Source organism: Lactuca saligna, chromosome 4 (genome assembly GCF_052625555.1).
Source record: "Lactuca saligna cultivar CGN05327 chromosome 4, ASM5262555v1, whole genome shotgun sequence".
Taxonomy (NCBI): domain Eukaryota; kingdom Viridiplantae; phylum Streptophyta; class Magnoliopsida; order Asterales; family Asteraceae; genus Lactuca; species Lactuca saligna.
The window spans coordinates 114,434,767-114,457,668 of record NC_136420.1 but is presented as its reverse complement, the minus strand read 5'-3'; the positions used below and the strand labels follow the sequence as shown (position 1 = coordinate 114,457,668).

The 22,902-nt window shown below is 34.3% G+C and overlaps 3 protein-coding genes across 3 annotated transcripts; 2 read left to right on the top strand and 1 right to left on the bottom strand.

Annotated features, from left to right (window-relative positions):
* The first annotated feature begins 160 nt into the window (after positions 1-160).
* Positions 161-4,364, top strand: LOC145042629 (signal recognition particle-related / SRP-like protein). Its single transcript, XM_078991085.1, has 13 exons — positions 161-333; positions 462-528; positions 626-736; positions 1,193-1,388; positions 1,468-1,553; positions 1,661-1,856; positions 1,940-2,051; positions 2,143-2,270; positions 2,366-2,572; positions 2,655-2,764; positions 2,945-3,074; positions 3,156-3,311; positions 3,955-4,364. Exons 1-13 carry the CDS (start codon positions 255-257, stop codon positions 4,177-4,179), a joined length of 1,803 nt encoding a protein of 600 aa, XP_078847211.1. The 5' UTR covers positions 161-254; the 3' UTR covers positions 4,180-4,364.
* A 3,002-nt stretch (positions 4,365-7,366) lies between these two features.
* On the top strand, positions 7,367-13,438 carry LOC145042628 (ADP-ribosylation factor GTPase-activating protein AGD1-like). The gene is made up of 19 exons (XM_078991084.1): positions 7,367-7,891; positions 8,855-8,931; positions 9,151-9,248; positions 9,351-9,421; positions 9,677-9,739; positions 9,822-9,866; positions 9,972-10,037; positions 10,153-10,200; positions 10,284-10,379; positions 10,462-10,503; positions 10,595-10,810; positions 10,937-11,068; positions 11,149-11,355; positions 11,434-11,520; positions 11,605-11,922; positions 11,996-12,144; positions 12,385-12,475; positions 12,559-13,037; positions 13,112-13,438. Exons 1-19 carry the CDS (start codon positions 7,829-7,831, stop codon positions 13,224-13,226), a joined length of 2,463 nt encoding a protein of 820 aa, XP_078847210.1. The 5' UTR covers positions 7,367-7,828; the 3' UTR covers positions 13,227-13,438.
* A 1,714-nt stretch (positions 13,439-15,152) lies between these two features.
* Positions 15,153-18,393, bottom strand: LOC145042627 (Pentatricopeptide repeat (PPR) superfamily protein). Its single transcript, XM_078991083.1, has one exon. It carries the CDS (start codon positions 18,259-18,261, stop codon positions 15,646-15,648), a length of 2,616 nt encoding a protein of 871 aa, XP_078847209.1. The 5' UTR covers positions 18,262-18,393; the 3' UTR covers positions 15,153-15,645.
* Between the last annotated feature and the right edge of the window lie 4,509 nt (positions 18,394-22,902).

Here is a 22,902-nt window from a genome sequence, read left to right as displayed (position 1 = left end):
AGGAAAATTTCAATGGAATTCATATAGAAATGAGTCAATCGAGGTCAAAATGTTAAAAAATAAATAAATAAATAAAAATGGTTGAAGAGTTTCGACTGTGATCGGGAGTTTTGCTGATTTGACCCGACCCGTTGTCATTAAGTATGTCCATGTGCGTACTACTAGGCGCATTTTAGAGAGTGACAACAACATACCGTCACAAAACTCGGAACCCGCCGCCGGACGCTTCTAAATCCATCTGAGAAGAATTTCTAATGGCGAAGGAGAAGAGCGATGTGTCTTCAATGGAAGTCGATGATCAGATCAGTACCAATCCCAAGTTCTCAATCAACGGTCTGTCCCTAATTACGCATAAACACATGTATTCACACGCACCATACGCAATTACTTTGTCTACCTGTGTCGATGATTTAATTGAAGTAGAAATCTTATGTGAATTGAGATAATCGGTGCTTTTGCAGTGCTGCAGCTTCTAAAATCATCGCAGATGCAGCATGGATTACGTTTTGGGGACTACACTCGCTATCGGTAATGTCGAACATGTGTATTGATTTTAGGTTTTAGCTTTTTCTAAATAGATACGCATTGGTGGTTTTACGAATCTTATTTGGATTTGCAATTACAGGAGATATTGCTCTGCTCGGTTAAGGCGACTGTACAAATCGTTGAAGTTCACACATGGGCGTGGAAAATATACCAAAAAGTCCATAACACCATCTACTGTTACTGAAGTTAGGTATGTCAATGTGTGATTCGTGTTTATGGCCTGAGTTTTGGTTGTTGGATTGAATTTCTTTTTTTCCTGTGATGATAATGAACTGCAATGAGGAATGTTTCAATGGGGTTATTGGTAGTTGAACTTAGTTGGGATGGTATAAATTGCATGGGTAGTGGTGATGCCTTCAAGGTTGTAGTTATGGATCCCATTTCCCCTTTTACTGATCCAAAGAAAAAGATGAAGATTGAAAAAGAAAGCTTGGAATCTGTATAGGTTCAGGATTGAGCAGTAGGGCATGTTGTTACTGAAAGTAGCATCATCTGCAACTATTAATCATAGGTTCCTCAAAGAATAAGTTATTCCATCCAGATTATTTTAGAAGTAACTTAGACACTGATGCATGGATCAAAGATAAAGGTCATTATTCAATAAGCTGTCTAATTTGAGACTAACACCTTTTTGGACCTTCAACAGGTTTCTCCATCTAGTTCTCTACACAGCAGAAAGGGCATGGAGTCACGCCATGGAGAAAAGACAACTCCCTGATGGACCAAACGCACGCCAAAGAAGCTACCTGATTGGTCGGTTGCGTAAAGCAGTAAAGTGGGCCACACTTTTTGCAGAATTATGTTCTATCAAGGGAGATTCTAGAACATCACTAGAAGCCGAGGTATTAAGTTTTTGACATAATAAGATTTCATTCACCATCTTTCACCCTTTCCACTAAGCAAGTTGATTTCAATTTGCAGGCTTATGCCTCCTACATGAAAGGGAATTTATTATTTGAACAAGACCAGAATTGGGATATTGCATTGAAGAGTTTCAAGAGTGCTAGGCAAGTCATTTTATCTTTTACATACCTAACTTTTTCTCTTTTATCATTATATATCTGTAACAGTTTGTTATCTTTAAAGATACTAAAACAAAACTGATATCAAACAGAGTTGTTTATGAGGAACTTGGAAAATATGGAGATTTAGAGAACCAAGTTTTGTGTCGTGAACGCGTTGAGGAACTAGAACCAAGTATTCGATACTGTTTGCACAAAATTGGAGAGTCAAATTTACAAGCTTCTGAACTTGTACACATTGGAGAAATTGAAGGACCTGCACTTGACCTTTTTAAAGCTAAATTGGAGGTAATGTTATTAATTTGAATACCTTTTTAACTTCCCACAAATCTTATTTCTTCCATTGTTTTCATTGTTTTTGATAAATCCAGGCTGTTATGGATGAAGCAAGATCTCAACAAGCTGCATCCATGACAGAATTTCATTGGCTAGGGCATAGATTTCCAATATCAAATGCCAAAACTCGCGTTTCCATTTTGAAAGGTTAGTTATCATTTATCAGTTATCACTTATCTGTCTTCAGTGCTTTGAGGGTATGTCTATATTTAATCAATTTCCGGATTTACCCTTTCAGCTCAGGATTTGGAGAAAGAGCTTAATGATCGAAAGGAAGGTGCTCTTCCATCTGAGAAAAGACTTGCAGTTTTTGACAAAATCTTTGCTGCATATCATGAAGCCCGAAGCTCCATTCGTAGTGACTTGGTATTTAATGAGATTATTTTATATATCCATAAAAATATATGTTTTCTGATGGGTTTTTTTTTTTTTATTTATTTATTTATTTATTATTTTTTTAGGCGAATGCTGGTAATTCTGAAAACATGAAGGATGATTTGAGTGGTCTTGATAAAGCAATAGGTGCTGTTTTAGGGCAACGTACCATTGAACGCAATCAGCTGTTGGTTAGTATTGCCAAGAGTAAACTAAGCAAGACACGTGATGAAAAAAATGAAAAGGTTACAAAACCTGAAGAACTTGTGAGGTTGTATGATCTTCTTTTACAGGTAATCATTCATTTAATGTCTTTAAATGATAATGGTTTTGTTGCTACTGTTATATATGTTTTTATTTTGTTGTTAATTTCAGAATACAGCAGATCTTTCTGACTTGTTGAGTTCTGGAAGAGACAGAAAAGAGGAAGAAGTTGCGTTATCTGAAGAATGTGAACTCAAAAGTTTGATCTTCCGAGCAGAAAGGTTTGCATAACATTTGGTTTTGTAATATTATAATTTTTTTGGAAGGAATGGAATCTGTCAAAGGAATTGCAACCAAACACAAACATGCCATGGAATGGAATCACGAATTCCAATTCCAGGCAAACCAAACAACCCTTTATATTCATCAAGATTATTTTTTCTCCGTTTTTTTTTTTGCAGGTGTTTTTTCTTGGCTAAATCTTATAGTTCAGCTGGGAAGAGGACAGAAGCATACTCTTTGTTTTCTCTTGCGCGTTCTCTCTCTGAAAAAGCCCTAAAGAAAGTTCAAAGTGTGGCTACACATGATCAGGTGTTTACCCTTTTTCAGGCTTCTAACTAAACAAAAATAAAAGTTATTAATAAAATGATTTTTTTTTTTAAATAATAATAGGCAATGGAGAAAGAATTGGAGACATTATATAAAGATTGCAGATCCAACAGCTGTATTGAACATGCAATGGGGATTATGGAACATGAGAAGGCTCCTAATGATCTTTCAAAAAAGATTTCTGCTGTTTCAATATCTGCAAATGGGAATGATAAGAAGGTATGAAACAGCTTTTCTTTGTTTTTTTTGGGCAGAGTTTCAGTCTAAAATTACAAAATATGATTAGGGGCACTTTAGTCGTTTTAAAAGAAGATTCAGTCTAAATTTGCAAAATGCAGTTAGGGGCATTTTAGTAATATGGCAAAGTTTCAGTCTGAAATCACAAATTATTATTAGGGGCATTATAGTAATTTGGCAAAGTTTCGGTCTAAACTTACAAAATCCGATTAGGGGCATTTTAGTAACTTTGGCAAAGTTTGGTCTTAAAATCACAAAATGTGATTAGGGGAATTTTATTAATCTTGGCAAAGTTTCAGTCTGGAAATCACAAAATATGATTGGGTGCATTTTAGTAATTTTGGCAAAGTTTCAGTCTGGAAATCACAAAATATGATTGGGGGCATTTTAGTAATTTTGGCAAAGTTTTGGTCTAAACTTACAAAGTTCAATTAGGGGCGTTTTAGTAATTTTGGCAAAGATTCAGTCATGAAATCACAAAATATGACAGTGGTTCATTTTAGTTGGTGTTTTTCTGCAAAGTTTCAGTCTGAAATGACAGAATGTGAGTAGGGGCATTTAAGTAATTTGGGAGAAAAGTTTCAGTGTAAAGATACATGTGATGTGACTGGATTAAAAATTTCAGGGTGAAAAGTTTCTGGTAGAGAAGTTGGATGTGTATGAGTCGGGTGTTGCTGATACAAGCACAAGGGTGGCTCCACGTATTGCAGCATACCAGCCAGGTTTTCAAGCGATTCCTCGGAACCCAATTGTTCTGGACCTTGCTTATAATTCAATTGATTTCCCATCAATTGAGAATAGAATGAAGAAAGATAAAAAGGGTGGTTTTATTAGTAGGCTTTGGGGTTAATTTATACAAATCAGAATTTGGATAATATATTTATTTTTACTTTGTGTTGATTTTTGGTCAGACTTGTTAGATTTTGGACAGTTTTGTAAGTTAAATCCCGCGGCTCTTTGTATTGTCGTATACTGTGTGTTGTTTTGTGAACCATTTTCTGAAGAGTGAAATTGAACAATAATACTTTTATGAGATTAGCTTTTGTAGTGAATTGAAAAGGGTTGGAAAGCAACAGTTGATTAATGATAGGAGACTATTTATGTGATGGTAGTAGATCTAAGAACTCTATTGGTATGTCACTTTCTTTTAAAATATGAGATAATTATGGTGTGCTTCTATTCCAAGCCTTTCCTATCTTATAGTTTTGAGAAATTCCTATTTATAAAAATATTTTTGGTGATTTCAAATGAACATTTTGTATGAATATTATCATGATTATGTGTATTTTGATTAGACATAAAGCTATATAAAAGCCATAGGGGAGTGATTTTAATATGATCCAAAATTATATCTGGAGGTAGAATTTGTATTCAAATATGTTTGGCAAAACTAACTCTTACTTGTAAGTTGTAGCTTTTGTTTGTAGAGAAATGTCACAAAACTAGTTGTAAAGTTTTGTAACATGTAAAATAGCAATATATAAAAGTTCATAGAGCTGGTAAGCATGGTAACAGTATCGGCGGCCGGGGCCGGTGCTCCGAAAAGAAACGAGAGACTACTTGAAATTGTTTTTTGATTATATAGTAAAATTCTAAACAATTTTTTCTTCTTTAATTCGAGTTTCTTTGCGGTTAAAAGGCAAAAGCTTTTAAAAGTTCCTTGTCAAACATTACTGATTTGCCTATTCTATACAAAAAAATGTTTTTGTGCTTTTGGAGCCGGGTGCTTAGTTGATTAGAAAATACTTTATAGCCGAATGTAAGGATCAAAATATTTTAGTTATTTTATCTTTTTTCATTATTGTCAAGTAAATAATATTTGATTGATGTGACATTTATGTATTGATTTGTATAGTAGTGTTTGACTATTATAGATTGTTTGTATTTACCCATTATATATAGGTTTTAATGATGTGATTAAGACTTAACCCTTCCCATAAGCTCCTAATTAGTTTAGTTGAGCTAAACCCAAAGCTCTTTGTATGTTCATAGTAAAACTCAATAATATACAATAACTTTGAAAAGATTACTTGCAAATTTATCATGTGATTCATGTTTGATTATCATAATTCCACTATGACATTTCAATAAGATCCTACATGTGGCATCAAAACTTGATCTATAGAATTAAACAATTATTTCAAGTCAACGATCCAAAATGACCATTTTATCTCATAAATCTTATATCGTTTTTTACATGCTCATAACATTTTGTTAGCAATTCACTATAAGCAACTTACATTCCAGATCAATTTTGAGCTTAAATAGAATTATTTACTTCGTGTATTCATTACTTTTAACTTTGATTTGAATTGATGCACAAGTTCACAATTCAATAATATACAAAAGTTTTGAAAATATTACTTGCAAACTTATCGTTTGATTCATGTTTAATTATCATAATTTTGCTATGTCATTTCAATGGAACCCTACAATTACAACATCATCGTACTATTAAAATTTTTTTTATTAAAATAATCGATTTAAAAAAATCAATCTAATTATAATATTACATTTAAAATTTTACTATGATATTATATTTTATAATAAATTTACCCAATCATAATAATACAATTTGTTTTGTATTTAGATAACACCGTTATTACTAAGTATACAATTTCAAAATATATATTGGAATAGGATAAAATAAAAACAAAACTTTATAGTAAATATATCAATAAAGGTTATAAAAGTACGAGTGTAATTCTTTTTTTATTACTCAATTACTTATATAACTTAACTGGCTAGTTTGTCTAAGTAAAAGAGTGATGTTTTTCAAACTAACTAGCCAGAAGAGGCCAGTGGAGGTAGAATTTTCATAGCTAACTCTTTCCGGTTGCTACGATTGCTTGACTTAAACAAGTAATCTCAACTGAAGCAGATCTTTTTTCGACTTCCTTCCTGTCTGGGATATATGTTTTTATTTTGTCTATACAATCATATTATTATTAGAGTAGATTACAAATCCGGTCACGTTGGTGGCACTTTTCTATGGTTTATTCCAAGTTTTGAAAGATTGATGTGGATAGTCATTATGGTTTTAAAATGTTACACGCTTGACTCTTTTAGTCGTTAGTCATTATGGTCAATGACCCTTCTTTAAAAGCCTTCATGTGAACCGTACATGAGAACATTTCTATCTTTTTACATGTCTCTTATAACGTCTATATGAATTGAAACAACCATCTTTCCCCTTATACTATGTTCTTCCCCTTTTACCTTCTCTTCTATAGTTTCAAAGATGTATATCGATCATCCAAATAAACACCAAATTATGATTTGTGATTTGTGTGTATGGAAGCCATGTGATCATTCGTCATATCCTAGAGTAATCTCAACCAATGTATACGATTATGGAGTTGCTCTAGGTTTGGCAAAGATGATAGGAATAGAAGCAGTAGCGGATCCAGAATGAAAAATCAAGGGTTGCACAAATTTTTTAGGGGTTGCACTACTAGAAAAAAATACTCATTTCCGAATGCAGTTTCTATCACAAAATAATCATGAAACCGATGAATTATACTAAATTCACAATTATCAGACTTTATGATGGACTGCCAATGGATTCGTGACAGATTTCCAACTGATTTATGACGGATTTTGATGAATTTTCACTAAATTTACATTTAACGGCAAAATTTGAGGGATAGCTCGTGTTATAGGATATGCCCATGAGTAGAGAGACGAATAAAAAGACAAAAATGGCCTCATGTGTAGTGCATGTGAGGACAATTGATGGACCCTAACCGGCTAACAATCAAATGGACCAAGCATGTAGCATTTTGAAACTATAAGGACTATTCATATCAATTTACAAAACTTGGACCAAAACCGTCAAAGAGTGTTAACCACTAATACCAAAAATGTAATTTACTCTTATTATTACCATCTATTACACTTAAAAATACATTAGATGTACTAAGAATTGTGTTCAATAATCAAACTAATGGTATGAGAATCTATAAGATGTCAAAAGTAGAATTTTATGATAATAAATAAAAAATTGTTATTGGTTGTTTGCATGTTACAGCTTTTTGGCGCGCACCACCGTAGATGCCCGTAGCCCCTTGTAAACCCTCGGCTTAACTTTGATATCTCCACAGAGAGTAGGAGCAACACAGGAAACATCGGAGACTTCAATGGCATCCACGAAAACTCGCTACCTCTGTTTTTCCCTCCTCCCTATTTTCCCGCATCTTTCGTTCAAAAATGATCCCAAACTCACTCTTTCTCTCTCTACGTTGTTCGTTCCTGTTATTGTTCCTACATCCTTCCTATCCGCCATCGATTCTGAAGGCCACGATCATACAATTGTATTTAACCCTATTATTCAATTTCATTCTGAATTGATCGAGACTGAAGGGTCGGGAAGAAGAAGATGTATTGAAGAGTGGGTATCCATCCATTCTCATTTTGTGATCGAAATTAGGGCGTCGCAGAAGAGGATTATATTATTTCAGAAGTAGTTGCGTGCCCCCTAATGCTGGAGGTTGGGATCAATGCAGCAGGAGGCAATGATGTATTTCTCCAAACTCGACGATTCCCCAATGTTTCGTCAACAGGTTTGTGTTGCTATCTGTAGCATTTTGATTTACCTATTTGAAAGCATGTTGTTTATGTTTTTTGTTGTTTGTTATGTCTTTGAGAAATAGTATGCTCCTTTTGTCAATCAAATCGATAGTATTGTTGCCCAATGAGGGGACATATTGGTTTGATTCGATGCCAAACTGGAAAGCTGTATAATAGAAAGTGAATACCTTATCTTGTTGCATTTTGATTCATCAAACCATCCCCTTGTAGATAATTACTTTCTGGTTTGAACCTCTTTTACCACTTTACAGAAAGTTGATTCTGTTTTCTTATGAATAAGGCTTTGAGTAATAATAGTCGTTCCATTTTACTTGTTCTGTTCCTCGACTTTATTAATCATCAAGGCTGAAAGATTGCAAGCAGAGTAGTTTTTACCAACAGGATCAACACATTTATGATTCATATAAACTTGTATCCTAGAGATTTACGTTTTAGATATCAAATAAAACTGAGAGATTTACGTTTTAGATATCAACACATTTATGATTCATATAAACTTGTATCCTAGAGATCAACACATTGATTCGAATATGAATTTGAAGAATAAGTAAATCAACAAAAGAAAATTAACAAAATGAACTACCAAATTGACAACCCTACCAACACTAACAAGCTAACCTAAACAAATTTTGTCATGATTCCAGTATCAATTTTAGTTATAATTCCAATATCACAAGCATCAATTAAGTAATTTACAAATGTCTAGTCTTACATAGAGCTGAGAGCAACCTGACTAGCATTGCATAATGCCATAATCCATTACATTTAGTTGGCCTTAAGCATGTTTCAAAAGTATATATGTGCTTACAATAATTGAAATGCTGTTTAAGTATGCCAATTATTTTGTATACTTGAAAGACACTGGTTTTTCCTTGACAAAGTATTTCACATTTTCAAGTATATAACATGTGAATGTATAATTTTCCATAATGCAGATCCAGTGTTTGGAAGAAATTGCAGAGACACTAAGGGAGAGAGGTTCAAAATTCTATAAAGGCTGTCGAAAGTACACGTAAGGATTTATTTGTTTCTTCTATTAGCAACTTGCATACGTTTTAACCATCCAAAATTATTAAACTCCACAAAAGAAATACACACATAGAATTCAAAAGATCTTTACAACAACAATAATATTCTACCATGATTGCATTGTTGATCATTTTGTGCTCTGACTTTGCTGCATGCCCACCATGTGTTTGTGAAAATGTTACTTCTTCTTTGGGTTTTACAGAGAAGGCCTAACAGAAGCAAATGAAAGGGATGCTGCTTTTGCAAGCTCCCTTGAAAGTTTTGGTGGAGGACCTGATCCTATTTCTATGGCTTTTGGAGGTAAAGTTAAAAATTTCAGTTACATAAAGTTGTAGCTTTAGGATGAATTCTTTTACATTGACTAAAAAAACTTTGTAATACCATTTGCTTTTATGTTCCCAGGTCCTGACATGATAAAGTTTGCAGTTGTTTTAAGAGAAATTGGGACATATAAAGAAAGTCTTCGATCAAAGGTCTTAATTTTTTATTTTTTCATTTCTTACCAAAATACCACTCAAGCACCTACATATACACAATGGGGTCTTTTACTTTTAGTGGACATAACCAATACATTGAACTTAGCTTTTACAATATAATCATTATATGAAAAAGATCTTTCATTTACATATGTAAAATAACATAGTTATGGAATTTGCAACACTAATCCCAGATTTGAGCATACACTTTTAATCTTAATTTTTTTTTTCTTATCATTTGTCTTTTTCCAGATTGAGCATACACTAAGCGATAGATTAATTCGCTTCACCAATATGGAGCTGCAAGATATCAAGGTTCTGTGATTTACTATATTTCATAATATTTATCTCAACATTTTTCTTAATACTTTTTATTTTTTATTTTTGAGTGATACAGGAAGCTAGGAAACGTTTTGATAAGGCTGATGCTGTTTATAGCCAGGTATTTAATTTTTCTATACTTGTTTATTTATCAAAGAGATGAATGTAATGTAACTACATTTGAGTTATTTGACATGTCATCATGTTTGCACATTTTGCTTTGCAGATACGTGACAAGTTTTTATCATTGAGAAAAAGTACTCGAACAGAAATAGCTGCTGCAATGGAGGAGGTATATGTGTTGTCTCGTATAAAAATAATTTAAAATATAATGCAATGATTCGGTGTTAGTTATACATGGGTAACATCGTCATTTGGAATTCTAATTTGGTAGAGAGACGTTCCAGGAACTTTATAATGCAAGAATGACATTTGAGCAAGCTCGCTTCAATCTGGTATTTACACATTTCTCCCCCTCCATTTACATTTCTTTTATCAAATGTGAAGGGTAATAACGTCATATCCAATATAACTTCAGGTTTCTGCTCTTTCAAGCGTTGAAACAAAGAAAAGATTTGAGATTGTGGAGTCTCTTGGTGAGGCAATGGACGCCCATCTTCATTATTTCAAACAGGTAAATCATTCTTTTTCTTTCTCCTTTTTTCAATCTTCTTCACTTCTCTTCTTCCAAACTAATAACCCTTTTGTTTTTGTAGGGATATGAGTTGTTAATTCAAATGCAGCCTTACATCCAACAGGTTTTATTACTGATAAATTGGAACTTACAATGTTTTCATTCTTTTTGACTTCTACTTCACAAAAGTTATATTTTTTCAACTCTTTTTACAGGTATTGTTACATGCACAGAAAGCTAGACAAAGCTACTATTCAGAACAACAAACACTAAATGAAAGGGTCCAAGAATACAAGAAACACATTGATGTGGGAGTGGGAAGCAGAATATCTTCTAATATTTCTGTTGGTAATGGTGACATGGCACAACAATATCCAAGAAACTCCCATAAAGTAATACACGCAGTTATGCAGTCTGGTGCAGAGGGGAAGGTACTCTTTTACTTTTACATTATAATAATAATAATAATACTCTGTTGTTCTATTCCATAACACTTGTAGTCTTTTAGAATTGTATTTTATCTTTATTTTCCAATTGCTAAGACTTCAATAGTTTAGGTTCAAAACATCAAACAAGGATATCTATCAAAACGCTCCTCAAATTTGAGAGGAGATTGGAAGAGAAGATTCTTTGTACTTGATAACCGAGGGATGCTGTATTACTATCGCAAGCAATTAGCCAGACCTTCTGTAAGTCAATCAGATTCTTTCTTCTTGATAAATAATCACAATCTTTATCTTTATTTATATTTTATATAAAAAAATTTCAGGGATCTGGTGTTCAGAGAGGTAATACAGCTGAGCCTGGGCCTGGTATACTCAGCAGGTGGCTATCTTCTCATTATCATGGTGGGGTGCAGGATGTGGCACGCCACACAGTCAACTTGCTTACATCTACAATAAAACCTGATGCTGAACAATCAGATTTGAGATTTTGTTTCAGGATTATCTCTCCAATGAAGATATACACTTTACAGGTGAGTTGACTTTGTTTGTGTTTCTCATCATCATAAGTCAACCTCCAATTGAATTATGATCCTCTAAACTATATCCAGGCAGAAAGCTCACTGGAACAAATGGATTGGATTGAAAAAATAAACGGAGTAATAGCTTCACTCTTAAGCTCCCAAACACCTGAGATGGTAGGTTTCAAAAGGGTATACAGTAAAATGTAAGTACATTGCTATTATCAATAAACATACTTTATTTTTTTATTTTTTTTGCAGCATCTATGTACAAGTCCTACGAGTGAAGGTAGTTTAGGAGAAATCCCAATGAGTCAAGATAGGAAGACATCTGCAGAATGTAGCAGTGAGAAAGATAGGAGTTCAAGAAACATGATGCGTGCTTGTAAAAGCTCCCAACAATTAAGATATGGTGGAAGAAATGAAAAACCAGTCGATGCATTGAGAAAAATAGTTGGTAATGATAAGTGTGCTGATTGTGGTGCACCTGATCCAGACTGGGCTTCCTTAAATCTTGGAGTTCTTATCTGCATCGAGTGCTCAGGTGTTCATCGCAATCTTGGTGTTCATATATCCAAGGTCAGTTTTACCCTTGAATTTGTTATTTTTGGATTTGGGGGATTTTTTTTAATCTGGCATTGGTTTTGTGTAGGTAAGATCTTTGGAACTTGATGTGAAGGCATGGGAACCTTCTGTGATTAAGCTGTTCCAGTCATTAGGGAATGTATTTGCCAATTCAGTATGGGAGAAAATGTTGACTGGAAAAAGAAGTCATCAGGCTGATGATGAATTATCTTGGAGGTAAATTATTAGTTTAATACAAATTATTATATCCTCTTTCTTTGGGTTAGCTAAAGTGTCATGTCAAATGCTAAACTTTGGTATGATGGAATTGGAGCTGTTGGAATGGAGTCAATGGACCAATCATGAAGGAATCTGATTCCTTTTTGTTAATTTCCATCCAAGGAAACAGTTGTGTTAATGCATAAATGAGCAGAATCAAGTTTTTATCTTGATGTTGTGATTCTTATATGATTGTAGATCCATGGAGTCTGATAAATCAGGTGAGTCCTTGGGAAAACCTAGTTGTGATGATCATATATCCACAAAGGAAAAGTTCATTCACGCAAAGGCAAGTCCATTTCCATTCTTTACTACTTGACCCATTTTTCTTCAATAAAATTAACACCAAAACATCATATCTTGTAATTGCAGTATTCAGAAAAGAGATACGTTCAAAAAGTAATAAACCCTCATCATCTTATGACACTGGAACAACAATTATGGGAAAATGTGTGTTGTAATGACAAGAAAGCAGTTTACCTTCTTATCATCATATGCAATGCAGATGTGAATGCCACTTATGGTGCCATCACACACTCACAAGACCTAACTACAGTTGAGATTGACCATGAACATGAATATGAATGTGACTACTTAAAAAGTTATTTTACAGACAGTTCCTCCTCAAGATCTTCAGCCTCAATAAAAGGGACTAATGATCCCTTAACCAATGAAGCCCTAGATGGTTGTTCCCTTCTTCACTTGGCTTCCCAAACTGCTGACTGTACCATGGTGGAACTGCTGTTACAACATGGAGCAAATATTAATGCTTGTGATTCAAAAGGTCAAACGCCACTTCATCATGGTATCATGAGAGGACGACTTGCAATTGTAAAGTTACTTCTTACCAGGTATTTGACATTATTAGTGTATTGGAGTTGTTGATATGAGTAGTAGTAAGACAAGTTTGATTGATTTTTCATAGGGGAGCTGATCCATTAGCAGCTGACATGGAAGGTAAAACGCCACGTCAGCTTGTGTCAGAATTAGGAATTGATGATATCCAACTCCTTGCCCTTCTACGAGCACCAAAGAGATAGCACCAAGGACTAGTAGGTTAACAGCTCATTTTTGGTCAACCATGGACCTTGTATATTTACTTTATACAAAATACATAATAGTAACTTATAAAAAATGCTTAAATTTTTGGTAACTAGGAGATATAACATGCTGTACATTAACCAATTTTTTTGTAATACTTACATGTGCTAAATGCAAGAAATACCAATATACTTTCTATTTTTCCTTGTTATATCATTATACTTCCATTTTTTTCTTATTTCAACATTGCTCCTTTAAATTATTCCTTGTTAGGGAATTCTACTTATCCAGTATAGCAATGGGTAATTGGCTACCGAATGTACCGGTTATCCCTTGACTTTCTATTTTTCCTTGTTATAGCGAAGTTGTGCTCTATTGATAGGTTCTTCGTTACCGATAGAATATTCTAAATTTTGTTCGTCGTCTTCAATAGAGGTTCTTCGTTACCAATTTGTAGACTTGTCATTTAGAAATTCGAATGGATCATAACAGTTAAAGTATGTATAAGTTTATCCTCAACGATCATATTATGAATGATAATACACGTAATCATAATTTACCCCATCATATCCTTGTCCCACAATAGACATGGGCGTGGAAGAAATGCAAAAAGAGCTTGTAGAACTCCATAAGCTCGATCATCTTTTTTGGCAGCCTCTTGATGTTTAACGAGCAAATTGTGTTTCCGAAGTTTGGGACATTAATGTCATTGCATGTGTTAGGTGTTTCGAAAAATACATGCCATATCCATAAGTCATACAAACGAATTCCAAAACGATTGTTGGTTTACCTACATGTTGTCTAGCCAAAGTGGTGGGACAATTTTTCCATGTCTAATGTCGTACTTAGAAATTCATGTTCTTCCCCCATATGAAGTAGTCTTGCTAAATCAGTTTCATTGAGCCTTCTAAGATACTCTTCACCAAAACATGAAATAACATCTATTGTCTAGCCAAAGTGGGGGGTGTTTATTTAAACAAATTTAAAAATCAAAAGCAAAATAATCTTTTTAGTTAAGATGGGACCAAGTGTGTAACAAAAATAAAGAGTAAGAACCTTCCAAGTTAAAAAAATAAGTTAGGGACCAAACGTGCAAACTACACTAAACCATAGGGACCATTCAGGTAATTTACTCTAATGGTTTACATTTTTTTTATCATTATGAATAAAGATATTGTTAAATTAGTTTATCTAAATAAAATCCAAGCATCCAATACAAAGTTGACACATGGAAATGAAGATAATGTTCGATTTGGTAGATTATAGTAAGATGAAACTGACAACTCTATGATTAATAAATATGATAATGACAACTCCAGTTTTTGCTTCTTGGTTTGTTTTATATAAATTGTACATTAGGGTTTTGATTTTGGTAGGTTTTCAGATGCCACTATACTCATTTATCTTGAATTTTATTATACAATGGCATCTTTATCAACATGTAGATGTATTATCCATTGAGGTACATTATCATGGTATGTTTGTGCATTGAGAACTCAAATATGCTAATGGGTTAGTAAAATGTTTAAACTTGTAATATTTGTGATGTGGAGTACATTGAGTCTTGTTTTTCGTAAGTTTGAAACACACGTTATATGGAAATATTTACTTTTGTATTCCTGGAAAGGGCTTACAAATTTGCTATGAATACAACAACAATAGTCATGAATATATGGATAGTTATAAGTATGAAACCTTTTGAAAGATCTTAATGGGCCATTAAAAAGGTTAATCTTGTTGGGGTCGACGAGGGGTACTAGAAAGGGTGTAATAAATGTAATTAAAATGAATTTTTTTTTTTCGTAAACATGTTTAACTTGTGTTTAACATGATGAAACGGTGATCTTTTGTGAACATGTTGAATTCGTAAAATGAATTTTCTTTATGAAGATATTTGAGTCATTGTATGATGTCAATGAACAAAATTACAAGAATACGAAACAATAGTTTCATGTTTTAACTTTATCATTTTTGTGATCTTTGTTTACATATTCAAAACTATTGATTATTTTTCATAAGGCACAAATTTTCCAAGGAGTTAGTTGTAAGCAACATCACCAAATCTTTTTTAACAAACGAACTACAACATGAAAACAATCAAAGCAACTAAAATAACAACCAACAACTTTTTTAAAGCCTTGTATGCTTAATATATTTTACTCGAGTCATATGTACACTTTCGCCATTTCCATGCACTAGTTCTTGCGTCTTGACCAAATTGCCCCTATGAATTGCATATAATAACAACTCTGCCATTCTTACCCATGGTATTGGTTGCTACCATTGTCATCAACATCATACGAGTCGAAATCAAGAAAATTGCTATTATTCATATCACAACAAACACGAACCACATTCTTTGATTCCAAAACAGCAACCGATTTTCTTGACCTACAATTTCACCCAAAATTCAAACTTTCATACAACTTGCCCATCTTTTTCCCAATCAACATCTTGATCAATCAAGTGAGTTAAACTTGATGCTTGTGGGACCCATCCAAAACCTTCCATACTATTCAAAACTCCATCCAACTTATTCTTATATCCTGCACTATGCAAACTACGTACTAAAGTAGTACATGTAGCAAAACTAAGCATAACCCCACGTTTCCCAATTTCATCAATCGATTTCACTGCTTCAGAAAATTTACCATTTTGACACAACCCATCAACCAATTTATCATAAACATCTTTTCCCGAAATACCCTTTTGTAACAAATCGTCTAAAAGCATAAAAGATTTCTCCAAACTCCCTTGATCTTCATCCAACATTCCGTACACCACTTTATCTAAACTAATACCTTTCGCCACCATTTCCTCAAACATCATAATCATTTTCGATTTTTTTCCCGATTTTATATAACCATGAGCTAAACAAGTGTATGTCACAATCGTTGGCATCAAACCCCGATTTTGCATTTCGATAAAAAGATCTTCTGCTTCTTCCATCATTTCGGATTTGCAATAACAATCTATCAAGATTGTGAAAGTGACATGATTCGGTTTTATTTGCTTGTTTTCAATCATATCTTTCAATAAAGCATCCGCTTCCACTATCTTTCCCATCTTGCAATACCCATCAATCAAAGTGTTGTAAGTATGAGCAGAAGCAATCCCTTTTTCCACCATTTTGTCGAATAATAGCATCGCCTTTTCGATCTCCTTCTCTTTGCAACATCCGTTGAGAAGGGCATTATAGGAAATATAATCCGGTTCAACACCATTCTCATTTATTTTATCAAACAACTCAAATGCCTCAGACAAATGCCCGGATTTACAATACCCATCAATCATTGTAGCATAAGTCACACCATCGGGTGTTAAACCCTTAAAAGAAACTCCATCAAATAACTCCTTAGCTTTCTTGATTTCACCTAATTTACATAACCCACTTATCAAAACATTGTAAGTTACAATATTTGGAGGAACCCCTTTTTGACTCATTTCATCAACCAAATTGTAAGCTTCTTGCATATCACCATTCTTACAAAGCCCAGAAATGAGAGAGGTGTAAGTGATGACATCAGGAAGAATGTTTCTTCCAAGCATACTTTTGAATATTGAAAATGCTTCTTTTATGTTTCCCTTTTTGCAATGACCATCTATCATGGTGGTGAATATAACACGATCTGGGATTATATTAGAGTCAATCATTTCCTTAAAATACCTATCTGCAAACTCCATATCCTGCACTTTACTATATCCATTGATTATCGATCCATAAGTGAAGGAATTCGGTTTAACACCATTATTCTTCATTTGAGTTAACATTGACTGCACTTCTTCCATCTTTTTTTCTTTACAAAGACCGATTATAAGTGAATTATAGCAATAAACATCAGGTGGAGTACCTCTTTCTTTCATACCTGTCAATATTCCAATTGCTTCTTCAAAGCGATGAGCTTTACAGAGCCCAGATATGATTGAATTGTATGTAAAAACATTTAACTTGACTCCATTAACAAACATTTCATCTTTCAACTTCAAAGCCTCGTCTACACACCCTTGTTTCATGAACCCATCAATCAAAGCACTATATGCCACATGGTCAGGATATGTGCCTACCTTTGACATATCTTCTAGAATCATCTTTGCCTCTTCCAATCTCTTAGCTTTGGATAGCCCATCTATGAGTGTTGTGTAAGTATATTGATCAGGAACCAAGCCCTTGTCTGCCATTGATGTTTTAAGCTCAAAAGCTTCATCGAAAAGCCCAGCTCTGCATAATCCTCCAATGAGCACATTGTATGTTACCAAACTTGGATCACAACCATTTTCACCCATTTCCACAAACACTCTTTTGGCTTCATTCATGTTTCCATTTTTGCATAGAGCACTAATCAAGTTAGTGTATATATACACATCAGGAACAATATGTAACTCAAGCATTTTGTTATACACCTTCCAGGCTAACTCTTGTTTATGATATTTCGATAAATTTGTCATCATAGAATTAACACAAGAAGAATCTGGAAAATGATTCCTATTGTTAATACCTGATACAACAGAAACAGCTTCATCGAACATTCTTTTGTTGTTATAAGCATAAATAATCATTCCATATAAGGAAGACCCAAAGTTTAAACCCTCGCCCTCCACACAAAAACTAGCAATTGATTCCATGATATCCGAAACCGGCTTCCGGGTTTCAATCATTTGCCCTAACAGAATACCAGCATGTCTTGACTGGTTGGAGTTACAAAGAACCGCAGCGAGAATCAAGAAAGATTTTAGGTTTTGAGGAGTACCAATTTGATTAATCGACCAATTGAAGAAATGGAGAAGACGATTAGGGTCAGCACGTTGGTTTTGGTGAAGAACAGATTGAATCACATCTGGGTTTAGGGATTTCAGAAGATTAGGTGAGGAATTTAGGAGGAGAGGCCAGTTGCGGTTCCTGAGAATGGCTGTGATTTCTCCGACTGTTTCCTCATTGATCTGTGAGGTGTTTGAAGAAGATTCTCTTGATTGATAAGTTAATACGAATCGGTTGTTGATGAAAGATAAGTTCCTGCGTGGAAATAATCTCATCATTTCTTGATCTTAGACTGTAAATCGCATTTGCAGGTTCGCTGGGAGAGAGATAGAAAACGCTGGGGTTCGACTTCGATGTTACGTGGGTGAGGCATTCGATTCGATAACAACGACTTCCATGTTCAGACTTTCATTTTGATGATTGTATTTGAAGAGAAATAATCCATATTAAAATCTTATACTATTATTAGGAAAATATTTTCATAAAAGTTATGCTTTTTTTAATAAACATAGAAGTCCTAATTATTTTATTTTGGTTCAAATTAAGAAAAAATCATTTTTTTTTACAAAATGACATATTATCGTGTTTTTATAGATAATTGAGATTTTTATATAAAATTTTTTTTATAAATAATTGAGATTTTTATATAAAAATTTATGATTAAAGTGTAACCTTTTCGAAATATTGAGATTTTTCTAGCATTTTCCGGGTGTTAAGGATTGCTTTTCAAAAATACTTATTGATTTAAAAAAAAAAAACAATAAATTATTTTTTATAACTAGTTTTTATGAGACAAAATATCACAAATGATCTTTTTGCTTTTCAATTTTTAACAAATGATCTTTTTATTTTTCAATTTTTCCTTAAAATAGTCATTATGAAACTTTTTTTTGTATGAATGGTTCGTTTGGAGCAAACGTTGCACACAAATGATCCTTATAACTAACTTTGTTAATAGATTCTGTTAATTGTATGTGAAATGATAGAAATACCCTTTTTTTTTTTTTTTTTTGCACATAATTAGTCCTTATGATTCTATCTCTCCCTCTCTTTAATATAGCCCACCACCACGCATCGGTAGATCTTCAAATTGAAAAGCATCTCCTCAATCACTTCGGCCACCGATTCATCATTTTCTAGCTACTGATTGCAAAAGTCATTTGTTGAACATTTTCTTGTGTCGAAGAAGATAGTGGGGGTGCCAAGCTTTTTTCAATTCATGGCGGTGATGGTGGTCGACGTCTAGGTTTAGGGTTTCTTTGAATTGCATAAGTAAGGTGGTGGTGGTGGTTTTATTCTTTGTTTCCGATGAGAATTTGGTTTAGGGAAGGGTGTTGTTTGATGATTCATAGTCACGATAGGTGGGATAACTATGAGTAATTTAATAATTGAGTAAATTACACGAATCGTCCCTCATGCAGGTGTTAAAATGCAACGTCTCATTTTTACAACAAAAAAATTTCATTTTTAGTAAGGTAAAGCCTCCCAATTTATTAAGTCATTAATTAAGAAAACCATTTATTCTGAATTACATTTATTAAAAATCAGAGTATTGTAGAAACGCGGAATCTTCAATGTTGCTGATGATTGTGTACAATCTCGCCTTCGCCTTCTAGCAATTACGAATGCTACCTGAAACCATAAACAACTGTGTAAGCATGAAACTTAATGAGTTTCCCCTTAAATACCACCATATATATAGATCACATATACAATCAAACATGTTGTGTCCAGTCAACCATCAAGTTGGAATACACCAGGCCCACTCAACCTCCGGGTCCAGTCATCCTCAGGATGGAATACCCCAGGTTGGAACACCAATATACAACAGCTCCAATCAGCCATCGGGATGGAATACCCCAGGGTTTGTTGGCCTACCACCTCAACCCTACCACTCTTCATGAGCCTCCGCGCCTACGGCTTACAGCAGGCCCATACTAGGTATCTTGGCCTACCGCACAAAGCAAGACTGCCTTAACCTAAACCAAACACAATATGTCGACATATAAATAATCATGATCAAGTAGGGACATAATACATGCAAACAGTAATCATACAGCTCACTACTGCCTACTAATCCTCTCATAACATACAGTCCCGCTACCAGATAACCCTTATAGAATGCGTAACCATAAGTAACCAGAGGTGAGATAGTCACCCGAATAAATTGTTCTACTCTAAAGCCACAACAAAACAAGGAACGTGCAAGAGAGCCTAGACTAAGAGTTCTCAGGCTATCCTACATGATCAGAGACAGTTCCTAAGTGCACTCCATAGATGATAACCAGCAAGAACATATACACATACAGTCTTAGAGTTTGTTACCACAAAGCTACATACTCAATACCCGGAGACGGTTCTAATAGATCACTACAGCATAATATCATACTCAATACCAGAACACAGATCTATCATATCACTACAACATAGCAACATACTCAATACCATAAGATAGATCTAACATATCACTAAAGCATAGCAGCATACTAAGTATCAACAATCCAAGGGATGCATTGTCGTATATACTCAGAGGTAAGATAGTCACCCGGACAGGTGATCATACTCTAAAACCACAACCAAACAAGGAACAGGTAAGAGAGCTTAGATCAAGAGTCCTCAGTCTATCCTACATGACTACATACAGTCCCTAGGGCATCCCTATACTAACAGATAACCAAAACTAGTGGCCCGACATTGGTGCCTTTAACACACGGGTACAATAAGGCGAAACCCACCTCGATATGCATATAAATAACTACTGTAGCAAAGAATGACTCTACCAGCTTCAACTCACTTCCAAACACCTACATGAGGATACTTGAGTCAACACCCGATCACAAGTCATAGTCGCTCGCAATAGTGACCACCTCACATGAAATGACGATTAGGGTTTCACAATAAATGACGATTAGGGTTAGGTAAGAACACTTGACTAGGATTAGGTAAGAACACTTAACCCATTAAGGATTTAATAACTTAAGGGTATGACTGATTTAAGGTTTGACTTAGTCATTATCAGGTGAAATAATAATCCAATCAATGGCCCAAATACGCGGTCGGTCGTTGTCCAAATAGAGCTCCCCGATTCTAGGTTTTTTCCACATAAAGTGATAACTAGGGTTAGTGTTCCACACTTAACCCCTTAAGGACTCAATCCATTAAGCCTAATATTGCATTAAGTTAATTGTAGAGAATTATTAAGTATTATTTTAAGTTTAATTAACAGATTTAATGCGGGTCCCGACCAATTCCAATTATTAAGTATTATTTTATGTTTAATTAACAGCTTTAACGCAACTTGCGATGACGCGTGCAGTGACGACTGAACTCACGACGTGAATATTTGAGATTCACGATGTGAATCCATAAAATCAGCCCTATAAATAGAAATCGAATGGCAGCCGATTTAGGATGCTACTTTATCCCTCTCTTACTCTTGATACTCTCTTTAAGCCCTATTTTAACCCCCTGAAGCCCCGATATCATCCCGAGACACGAAGCAAGTCCCGAAGTTCTGAAGATCCCGATAAGAAAGAGTTTCTGAGGCGAAGCTTTGCCCGTGAGAGGCCCGGTGCGTGAAGAGATCACAGTTTCACCGAAGAATACTACTTCTACAAGCCGTAGTGTTGTCCGATCATCTTCTAATCAAGTGAGTGTATAATCCCTTTCATAACATGATTTTAATACAAGTATTGTTTGAATGAATTAAGTATATGTTTTGTGTGAGTGTGTAGTCACTTTCTTCTAACACATAAATATGAAGTATTTGTTATGAAATACATGCTATGTGTTTATATATTGTTGTTTATTTGAGATGAGTGTGGAATGGATGTTTTATATAGTTTTTAAACGTGTTAAACTATATATGTATTTTATATCTACAAATATGTTGGATAGAACATGGGTAGATGAGATAGTTGGTGTGTGATAAAAGGATGAGTTGGATAATGAGATAAAAGGTGATATAGATCTTGAGATGAGGGTGACAAGTGGAAAATGAGTGAAACCTTTACCCAAACGATGGCCCCCGTCATTCAACAGAGTAGGGATGACAACCACAGACTATTCTAGACAGTAAGTGGAACACTAGCAGGCTCGCAGCTTGTAGGTGTTTGTGAACGATGTGTTCACCGGTGTACTCTAAAAATCCATTGACATGTATTGTGAGAGGGATATCGAGAATGATACTGTCAATAAACATGATAAACTTGTTATTATATCCGGGAGTATGGATCAGATCAGGATTTACGTATAGTAAATTGTCCCTAGTCCGGGAGTATGGATTGGGCATAGTTTTAGATCCGGGAGTATGGATCAGACCAAGAGGTTAGTTTTAGATACAAGAATATGGATCGGGTGAAGAGATTAGTTTTAGATCCATGAGTAGGGATCATGTAAAGAGGAAAATTTTAGATACGAGAGTTAGATCGTGTCGTTGTGGGGATCGATGCGGTTGGATAAGAGTTGTTTTTATATGGTGAAATTATATAAGTTTGTGAGTTTTATATGTATAAATATATTATATAACATTGTGGGATGAAAACCCTATATGCTCACTAGACTCTCAATCATGACCTACTCAGTTATCTTTGTATCACAGGTATCAATACAAAGACATATTTCACTGAGAGATCAAAGGAGATGTAAATCACTAGTGCAAATAAATGTATGTTCTGTTTATGCTTATGTGTCTGTATCGGAACATGACATCTCGGGATTTTGTTATATAATGAAAATACATTTCTTTAAGAAATGCTTTGATAAATTCTTATCGTATTTTGTTTTGGGAATAAATTCCGCAACCATTTTCTTTAAAAGATTACTTTGATTTTAAAAAACAAAGCATAAACAAATCGGTTTTTTCTGACCGTGAAATTGGGGATGTCACACAAAAACATAACCATCATAAATATAATTGA